Source organism: Acipenser ruthenus, chromosome 1, assembly GCF_902713425.1.
Source record: "Acipenser ruthenus chromosome 1, fAciRut3.2 maternal haplotype, whole genome shotgun sequence".
Classification (NCBI taxonomy): Eukaryota; Metazoa; Chordata; class Actinopteri; order Acipenseriformes; family Acipenseridae; genus Acipenser; species Acipenser ruthenus.
The window spans coordinates 63,747,149-63,757,825 of NC_081189.1; the positions used below are offsets into that span (position 1 = coordinate 63,747,149).

At 36.1% G+C, this 10,677-nt stretch overlaps 1 protein-coding gene across 1 annotated transcript; it reads left to right on the forward strand.

Moving 5' to 3' along the window:
• The first annotated feature begins 41 nt into the window (after positions 1-41).
• Positions 42-8,304, forward strand: LOC117421261 (RWD domain-containing protein 4-like). The gene is made up of 7 exons (XM_059027442.1): positions 42-558; positions 2,475-2,555; positions 2,942-3,051; positions 3,480-3,630; positions 3,961-4,075; positions 6,041-6,090; positions 6,219-8,304. Exons 1-7 carry the CDS (start codon positions 535-537, stop codon positions 6,234-6,236), a joined length of 549 nt encoding a protein of 182 aa, XP_058883425.1. The 5' UTR covers positions 42-534; the 3' UTR covers positions 6,237-8,304.
• Positions 8,305-10,677: the final 2,373 nt, after the last annotated feature.

A 10,677-nucleotide genomic window follows, 5' to 3' on the forward strand; every position in this document is an offset into this window, starting at 1 on the left:
ACGGTATTGCCCTATAAATAAGCAAACTTGGTGTGCAAGTGATGTAGTTTCTCACTCCATGCTCAATGCGAAGGGGGGTAGCATGTGCTTAAAGTTTGTACTATTTATCCGCGAGTCGTCTGTATAAGTTAACCATAGATTCAAATGCATTTTTCATTGGTTTACTTATACATACAGCTATTGCTAGCTACAATTCTTGAAAATTACATTAATGTATTTTCACACAACACTGCAACTATATATTACCCCTTACATGTAAACAAAATATTAACTCGTCACTTTGATCTATTCCATTGAACCGGAACCGTCCTCTGTTTTTTTTTTTTTTTTTAAATATTCTCTTCCACCCAGATCACGTGAACAGGGCCATGGCGTCGTTTGGGAGGTTAGCGGGCGGGGGTGGAAGTTCACGGAGTGTGACGCTGACATGACTGGCAGGGGAGCTAGCGTAGGTGCTATTACTAAGGCTAAACTGGAGCATTTTAACTTTTAATAAATCGTGTACATTGTGAGCATTTGGGATTTGTAAAAACCATGACAGCCAACGAAGATCAAGAGGTAAGTTACTGAACTTAAATTTCGATGAGATCAGATTCTTGGATAACACGCGTGAGGTGTATGTCGAGTTTTGACATTTGTTTTTGTGCTTAGTAGCCCGATAGATTTCAGGGTGGATAGTGGAACACACATGTTTTTGGAAAATAAATTAAAACAGAATACCAAAGACTTTACCGAAATATTGCATTGGTGTGTAAAGCTTGACGCAAAACGTACCACGACGAGTCTTTCTGTGTCGTTTTATTTATGTCAGTCTAGTACACAAGTTACTGTATTATTTTAAAATTCCACAACATCCCAAACCCAGCCCGTAAAGACTAAATGTAAGTTAAAACAAATACTAATCAAAAACATAGCAAGCAATTAAGCAAAGACCTTGATTTGCCAGTACTCATCCCTCAAATTAGCTAGACGCTTCATATAAATAAGAAAAAAAAAACGAAACATAGTAGCACTCAACTATCTATTCCAAATAAAACGTTTTTAAATTTGTATTTGAAAGCATAATAGTATACTATAGCATAATAATTAATAACAAATAGAATACATCATTTACAACAGACTTCACTATTTAGAATTCATATAATTTGTACCTTTGGGGTTTTGAATTACAGTATTATGATATAGCCTCCATCTTGGTCACAAAGCTTTTTGACAGCTTTTGACAGGCTGTTACTGTACACATGGTAAAAAGTGAATGTACTGTATTGCTTCAGTGTGTTGTTATTTGTTAGTGGGTTCTGGTCTGAACTCGGTTATGAAGAAACACATGTTAAGAAAGCATATACTGACAGTGTTGTAACCAGTGCTGACATTCTACCGAGGTCAAACTTAGGTTTCAAGCTGTAGCTGGCAATATTTATATGAGTGCTTGGTATTTACTATTCAACCTCCTAATCTATGTTGCACGGCAAACCAGCAAATAAAATTAAGGAGTTTTTTGTACTTTAAAATAATTTTTACATGAGCATCAGCATTGATGATGCAAAAAAACAACCGAGGACACAACCTCTGTGTCCTGATAGCTAGTTATGGCCACGTATACAGTATTTACATTATAAAACAAGTTATCTGTAACAGTTCTCAGTTTCCACGCCTTATTCTCAGGACATTTGTTACACTTGCACTTCCTGGGTTATTTCACCTCAGCAGTGTCTTCTGGGCAGTATTGCCAGCTTTTCAGATCTGAAACTTGCTATTTCAAAGCAAAAGTCAGCAAACAATCAAAGTACATCGACACACCAACAACTACACATCTACACATGGTATGCAGTGGTGTATTCCTAAATCTAGAAGTACTGAAGTACTGGAACTCTGGTGGAGGGGCAGTGAAAGAGAGTGAGTATGCTGGTGTCACGCAAAATTTGGTCCCCCTCTGATCAGCGTATGAAAAATGACCCCCTGCCCGGATTAAATTTTATATACATTCAAACCAACTTTGACTTTCCTTGCGTATTCAAATTGGGCAGGGCATTATTGGATTTCATTTTCATTTTTCATAATACAGGGTAATCAAAACATTTTGGCAGTTTTATAACTCTGAAATTCTCCGATGACTGTCTTGGAAATCGCTAGATTTGTAGCTAGTCGCTTTTGACCAAAATTGTCACCAAGTCAGCCCTTAAAGTCGCTAGTCACTGTGTCGAAGCATGTTACTGGCAGCTGGTTGGTTATTGACAGGAAGGAAGCTGTTGAAGAGGAGGGGACGATTTCACCTTCCTGACAAGTGCAACTCTATCCTGATGCAGGGTTTTAACACAGATTTATTTAACTTTGTGTAGTACCCGATTTTGTTTTACATGCTTAATATAATGTTCATTCTTTCAAAACTGCACATTTGAGCCCTATCACTTTAAATGTGTGCTTAAGAAACACGGTCCATCCTAATTTATTGGGAATTCTATTTTTCCTGGTAGATGGAGTTGGAAGCTCTTCAGTCCATCTATGAAGGAGACGACTGCTTTAAAGAGCTCAGCCCGGTCTCTTTTCAATACAGGGTGAGTTACAGTGGGCTGGATTGTCTCTGTTATAATAATACATGAGATGTTTGTGCAGTTGTACAGTGATATTCCACATCTTGTGCTCGATATGAGGCAAATCTCATGCCTTCAGCCACCTACAAAGTGTGGTTAGCCTCGGTACAGCCAGTTGCTATGTTGTTGCCTTATATTTGGTACACAGCTGAGATGTATGATTATTTCAGTCACGTTCTATTACTGGAACTGTGGTGAAATGCATTTTTATTAACTAACTGTTTCTTATTTTATTCAGTTGGATTACAGTCTCATTAAGATAGCAAGTCAAAAATATGTTTTCCATAATATAATTTCACATGTTGTAAATTTGCCAGCTTTAAGTCTCAGAATGATTTGAAACTTTGCAGATAGGAGACCTAGAAGATGCAAAAGCATTCCTACTGGATATTTCCTGGCCTGAAACATATCCAGAAACAGCCCCCAAAATCTCCCTGGATGCCTTTTTTAATAACAGAATGTGAGTACACAAACTTGTAAACATCACTGGGGTTAGATGCTGTCACTGAGGGAACAGCAGAAACAAACAAGTTGTTAAAATTCCAAGGCATAGTCTACATCTAAGTTAACAGGAACATCTTGTCTTCATACATAAGTTGTGCAAGTTGAATGTAAAACACACAAAATAAAGATAACTTTGTAAAAACAATAAATACAAATTTAAAGCTCACTATCTTAGAGGGGACGTTGCAAAGGGGAAAGACGTTTGATGACACTGTTTTGTAGTTTGCCTCCTGTCTAGCAGATGTTTTTGTCAGGAGGAAGCTATGAACACAAGGAAACATGATTCTTTATCAGCCAGTCATCCTGCATCAGAAATAGCAGTAGGATCCCATTTAATTGTTCATGACGGTTTTTGTGTGTTTTTTTTATATATATATTTATCAGTTGCCCAGAGGTAAAGAAGACCATTATTACCAAATTAGAAGAGCAAGTTGAAGCAAATCTAGGGACTGCCATGATGTATACATTGTTTGAATGGGCAAAAGAAAACCAGCAACAGCTTATGGAAACCCATCAGCCTGTAAACAATGCACTGGTAAGTCTGCTTTCCCCTTGTCAGTGAAAGGAAGCTTCTTGGAGAAATTCGGCGTTCTGTGAATACAGACATTTCCATAAATCATGAGAAACAACCATCTGCTAATTTGAGCTCTTTAAATAATGCAAAATGTGTGTCTAAAGGCAACCCTTTGAGCATTTTAGACATTTTCCTTTAAACATTCCAGTGGCTTCATCTATGAAAAAAATAAGATTTGTATAGAAGTAACTAATAATTATTTCGTACAATTTTGAGAAGGCATGGCGTGTTAACACTTTAAAACAGCACTCAAAAGCATTTTAAAAGTAACACACTTATCCTGTTTTGCAGACGTTGACATCCAGCAGTGAGAATGTCATTAATCCTAATTTCAGCTCTTCAAAGAAAAAGGAAAAAAAAGAGCAGTTAACCAAATCACAAAAGAGGAAGTTAACAGGAAAAACAGGTTTGTAAAATTCAAAATTATAAAACAAATTTTACACTGCATTCTATTGATCATTTTAAGACTATTGCACTACTAATATTTTTTTTCCCAGCGTATATTAAAGAGCCGGTATTATGTGCATGTAAGTTCTAACAATACCTGTAAAGACCTATTGGACATTACTGTTTCCTACTAACTGGCTTACTGGAAATAACTTTCATTACTTTTTTGGCATGAACTACTTCGGGTAACTCCAATCTATACTGAAGCTATTATTTTATTATTTATTTTTATTATTTATTTTTTTAGCAGACGCCCTTATCCAGGGCGACTTACAATTGTTACAAGATATCACATTTTACATTATTTCACATTATACAGATTCACATTATTTTACATACATTATACAGATATCACATTATTTTTACATACAATTTATACAGCTGGGTTTTTACTGGAGCAATCTAGGTAAAGTACCTTGCTCAAGGGTACAACAGCAGTGTCCCCCACTGGGGATTGAACCCACAACCCTCCGGTCAGGAGTCCAGCGCCCTAACCACTACTCCACACTGCTTGGTGTTCCATTTTGTCTGCAGTCCCGGAATTAGCAGTCGTTCATTTTTTCCGACACTGTTCACCCCGATTAAAAGTTTTGCACACATTAGCTGCTCAAGTTGATAGGATCCAGCCTGCCTACCGCACATGCTGCAGTGTCGTCTGGGATAAATGAACTCAATGGCCAGTCGGTTTCAGACTATTGTATTTTTAGACACTAGTTAAACATCATTTTTGACTTTTTTGTAACAGGAATTCTACACAGTAAATTAAATACCAAGACACTAAGGTCAGAACCAGTTTTCCATTGTCATCTCATACCTGTTCGAGGTGACTAAGCAGAAGCCTAGTCATCCCAAACCTGTCACAAACCTGTTACCACGGTAACGTAACATAATCATAAAAAAAAAACTTACAAACACATATTTGCATTATTAAAATATCAACAAACTTCCCTAAAAGCATCTTTCTGTATATTGTGGTAGCAAGAAATAAAACAGAACAGCGTTTCGTGTTTCTTTTTTTTTATTTAATGTGTATTATTATTATTAGGCCAACACTATTATAAAAACTGTCGCTGTGACAAGTGTATGTGTAGACTTGGCATTGTCTTTTATAGTTTATTTGGCCTGTATTTATTCTCAGCTATGTTTATTATCTTAATAAATCATTTGAAAATCTTTATAACAAACATGATTCTAAGAACTTTATATCGTTACTGGTCATTTGAGAATAAAATTAAATCAAACCCAAGTGTCGTTCTCGTCCACTGTAAGGTGGCAATATTTCAATGACAGGTTACTTCAATTGTGGTGAACAGGTAAATGTTGATTCCTGCAGTCTTTTATAAACAAGTCTGCGATATCAATTTTAAAAGTCTAAAACTTAAAGTTAAATGCTCTGTTTTGCACAGTGATGTTGATGTATATGTGGAAAAATGTTGTTTGTTTTTTGGTTTCATAGTCTAATTACTAAAAAATATATTCAACTTAAGTTACCAACCTTTGAAAACTACAGTCCCCTTGTCTGTAATTGTTATACAACAGTGATGTGATGATTTTGAAATAATTTAAATAATCCCTCAAATTTTATTTATTATTGTTATCATTAATGCAAAGCAGTGTGAAATCGTGTACCCAACCCTCATGACACCAGGTCCTGCCCGGGTAGGTTCTGACCTGGGTAGATCATGCCAGTGTGAAAGGGGCTTTAGACTCCAATAAAGATAGCAAGTAAATTCGTCCTGTTAAGTGTAACGCAATGCCAACAGCCTGCCATCCTACAGTAACGTATTGCCCCAGTCTTAGTGAGTAACATTCACAAGCTTGAGCAACTTGACATACAGCTGATGTCCTCATTTGGATTTAAATTATAATATTATCTGCACTATTTTTATTTTGATATTTGATTTTTGTGTACTTTAATCAACAGATAACAAGGGTGAGCTGCCCCGTGGCTGGAACTGGGTAGATGTAATCAAGGTACGTTGCTTTCGCATACAATAGACATATTACATTTATCCTCGCTTGAAAGAATAATTTGTATATGAAATGATTTTTTCTTTTTCTTTCTTTCAATCAACCCTGACTGAACATGTGTCATCATACAGCATGTAAGTTGTTTTTAAAATTATTATTTTTATTTGTGCTGCTAATTTTGTATCAACTTTATTTGTATTATTATTCAGCAGGATATTAAATTCTAGTGTCATACAATAGAAAGACAAAAGACCAGTGTGCACCTGTCATGTGAAACTGCGATTCATTATTTTCCACTGATATCCAGTAAGTGCAGAGATGGCAGACAGACTGGAAATAGTTTCCTATAGCTGTGCCATTTTCGTGCATTAATCTCCCACTTTGCATGTTGGGTAGCTTTGCGTCAGACCTGTTGTGCAGTTCACTGGGTAGAGTATGAAGAACAGCGTTATCAGAAACATAGGCTTTGTTCACTTACGAAATGATAAAGCGTGACTTTCAATCTATACCATGTGTTAAGAAAGGAAAACGCAATGTTAATGTTAAGGCTATTGGTTCTCAGGTTGTTTTTTTTTCTACCTTTTAATTTGGGAGTATTCAGGTATTTCAAATGCATTGTTGTAAATGAAAAATGTTTGCTGCTTCCTGGTAAGTATAATTTGATGTGTTGCTGTTCAAACCCACTCCAGCAATCACACAGTGTGACCTAGTGCAGGTTCCAGAATGCTGCAGTTTAGTGTTGTATTCAAAATATCTGCATATGCTGAATTAACATCGCAATATAAGGGGTTAGTCTTAAGAAAGTTGGTTAACAGTCTTTTAATGTTATACAACTAGAAACAGTTTTCAGCCATTAAATTACTTTCATAAATACTGTATATTCTAATGTGTCAATTGGTGTTAAAATGGCTGTTTTGTATTCAGTTTCCTGAATATCCAACTTTTTTTTTTAATTCATCTAAAGTTTTTTGGTGAAAGAAAAAATAAATGTTAATGTTACAGATGTAGTAACAAAATTTACCTTACAAATGGTTTGTTACTTGTTTTGTAAGATTTACAGTTATACGTTATGCATTTGCAAATTGCATTTTTGGCATAAAGTCATATTATATGACATAGTAATTGTAATAAAGTTAACATTGAATTTTAAAGCAGCAAACATCTTATAATGTTGTTTTCTTTTCCTTTGCAAAGCTAAGCAAAACAGGAGGTAAAGATGATGATTAACACCGGACTGTGAAGTGGATTTCTTATTGTTTTAAAATAAAGTGCAATGACCAGACAGGACCTCAGATCTGTTCTATACAGTGCTGCTTGACTTTAGCCTGAATCTTCCCAGTCTTGAGTATTTATAAGAAGAGAAAAATTATAACAAAGCAAGTTTTCTAATGAAATGCTCCACTTTTACAAATTAATTTTGCTTATTGCCAAATTGAAATATATTTTACATAAAAGCCCCCTTTTTGTAGGTTTGTTTCTATTCGGATTTCCATATCCTGTCATGTATGTCCATGTTACCAAAACATAACCTTGATAAACTATGTTACTGTCAACGCAAACATGTAACCAACTACAAATTATCAGTTATTTATCTAAATTCTGCCAATTGTTATTCAGTAAACTTCAGCAGAACTTGTTACCTGTGTTGTTAACTTTGTAACTAAAAGAAATTGTGTACAGATCATGATGTTGGTTCAGCAAACCTTCCAATAGGTCAGAATTAGTGGGCAGCATCATACCCATTGCTTCTAACTATAGATATGTGCGTGGTATACCACCTTTTTTTATTTCACTTAACAGAATAACATTATTGAAGAAATGGGGACACAAGTACAACTGCATATTCCTTGCATCTTTCAGTTCCTGTTGTAGCACATACACTATGGATCTATCGTGAATTAAAAAATAATCTGCTACAATAACCTGAATTAAGAAAATGAGCTTGCATTTCTGTACAATTTCTTTAAGAGTGAAATTTTATAGTAATCAGAATATGTTACATCAATACAGATGCTTTTTAGTATAACTTTAAAAGCAAGAGAGTGTGCCAATACAGTTAAATCAAAACCTGGATTAGACTATTATTGTTTTTTTTATACTGGCATATTATGTTGATTTTCAAAACACACTTCCCCTTATTTATTTTGTAGAACATCTTTTTATGTTACTTAACTGAAATGCTAAATAATAATAAAAAAAACATGGTGTTCCTTCTAATTAAGATGTGTTTTTTTGTTTCTCAAACAATTAACTTTAACTTCACAGTTTTTTTTTAAATAAATGTTATTTATCTCTTTTGAAGACTTGTGCGTTTTTCTAACAGAACATATAAAGAAAACACTTTACCTCTTTTAGCAGTAACAATAACAGAAAGTAACTAACAGAGAGATCATTAACTGAAACCCCACTGAAGACAGTAGATTCAGTTTAACATATATATCTATATCTATATCTATATTATATATATAGTACTGTGCAAAAGTTTTAGGCAGGTGTGAAAAAATGCTGTAAAGTAAGAATGCTTTCAAAAATAGACATGTTAATAGTTTATATTTATCAATTAACAAAATGCAAAGTGAGTGAACAGAAGAAAAATCTACATCAAATCAATATTTGGTGTGACCACCCTTTGCCTTCAAAACAGCATCAATTCTTCTAGGTACACTTGCACACAGTTTTTGAAGGAACTCGGCAGGTAGGTTGGCCCAAACATCTTGGAGAACTAACCACAGTTCTTCTGTGGATTTAGGCAGCCTCAGTTGCTTCTCTCTCTTCATGTAATCCCAGACAGACTCGATGATGTTGAGATCAGGGCTTTGTGGGGGCCATACCATCACTTCCAGGACTCCTTGTTCTTCTTTACGCTGAAGATAGTTCTTCATGACTTTCGCTGTATGTTTGGGGTCGTTGTCATGCTGCAGAATAAATTTGGGGCCAATCAGATGTACTTCTCAGCATTGAGGAGACCATTAATTCTGACCAAATCCCCAACTCCATTTGCAGAAATGCAGCCCCAAACTTGCAAGGAACCTCCACCATGCTTCACTGTTGCCTGCAGACACTCATTCGTGTACCGCTCTCCAGCCCTTCGGCGAACAAACTGCCTTCTGCTACAGCCAAATATTTCAAATTTTGACTCATCAGTCCAGAGCACCTGCTGCCATTTTTCTGCACCCCAGTTCCTGTGTTTTCGTGCATAGTTGAGTCGCTTGGCCTTGTTTCCACGTCGGAGGTATGGCTTTTTGGCCGCAAGTCTTCCATGAAGGCCACTTCTGACCAGACTTCTCCGGACAGTAGATGGGTGTACCAGGGTCCCACTGTTTTCTGCCAATTCTGAGCTGATGGCACTGCTGGACATCTTCCGATTGCGAAGGGAAGTAAGCATGATGTGTCTTTCATCTGCTGCAGTAAGTTTCCTTGGCCGACCACTGCGTCTACGGTCCTCAACGTTGCCCGTTTCTTTGTGCTTCTTCAAAAGAGCTTGGACATCACATCTGGAAACCCCTGTCTGCCTTGAAATTTCTGCCTGGGAGAGACCTTGCTGATGCAGTATAACTACCTTGTGTCTTGTTGCTGTGCTCAGTCTTGCCATGGTGTATGACTTTTGACAGTAAACTGTCTTCAGCAACCTCACCTTGTTAGCTGAGTTTGGCTGTTCCTCACCCAGTTTTATTCCTCCTACACAGCTGTTTCTGTTTCAGTTAATGATTGTGTTTCAACCTACATATTGAATTGATGATCATTAGCACCTGTTTGGTATAATTGTTTAATCATACACCTGACTATATGCCTACAAAATCCCTGACTTTGTGCAAGTGTACCTAGAAGAATTGATGCTGTTTTGAAGACAAAGGGTGGTCACACCAAATATGGATTTGATTTAGATTTTTCTTCTGTTCACTCACTTTGCATTTAGTTAATTGATAAATATAATCTATTAACATGTCTATTTTTGAAAGCATTCTTACTTTACAGCATTTTTTCACACCTGCCTAAAACTTTTGCACAGTACTGTATATATATATATATTCAACTGGTCTGCAGTGTTGAAGTTGTTTAGCTGATTTTAAGGTTGTGGTATTGAGATCCAGTGCTGATTAGATCATTAATGAACTTCAGTGTGAATGTGTAGCAGGATAGCATCAGAAAAGCTGCAGTTCAAGCACTGTTACGCATGTTTAATCAAAAAAGAACAAAATACACAAACAAATAAACAGGCACAAGGGCCAAAATAAAAGGCTAAACAAAACAATATGTACTATAGGCTGGGCATTCACCTTCACTATTAGACCACAAACACACATGAAAACACTCACCTAACTCTCTTCCCCAGACAAAAGATTTCACCTTCCTTATATACCATGTGGCTGGAGCCTAATTAACCATCAATCAATCAATTAAGGCTCCAGCCACATTCTAACCCCCTCCCTGCCAGCCCTATATGTATACATATTTACATTTTCTGACTTGCTCCCTGCCACAGACACAGTGTCACTCTTTTGTGCTCATAATAGTTTTGCTGCTAAAGCAACCAACTTTTTTTGTTGTTTTTCCCTGTTAAAATGTTAAATGAATCCCTGGTCTTGTGTT

Coding starts and splice junctions, on each gene's coding strand:
- LOC117421261 (XM_059027442.1), top strand. CDS start 535: ATGACAGCCAACGAAGATCAAGAG. Junction 2,556..2,941: donor CGGTCTCTTTTCAATACAGG/GTGAGTTACAGT, acceptor GAAACTTTGCAG/ATAGGAGACCTAGAAGATGC. Junction 3,052..3,479: donor GCCTTTTTTAATAACAGAAT/GTGAGTACACAA, acceptor TATATTTATCAG/TTGCCCAGAGGTAAAGAAGA.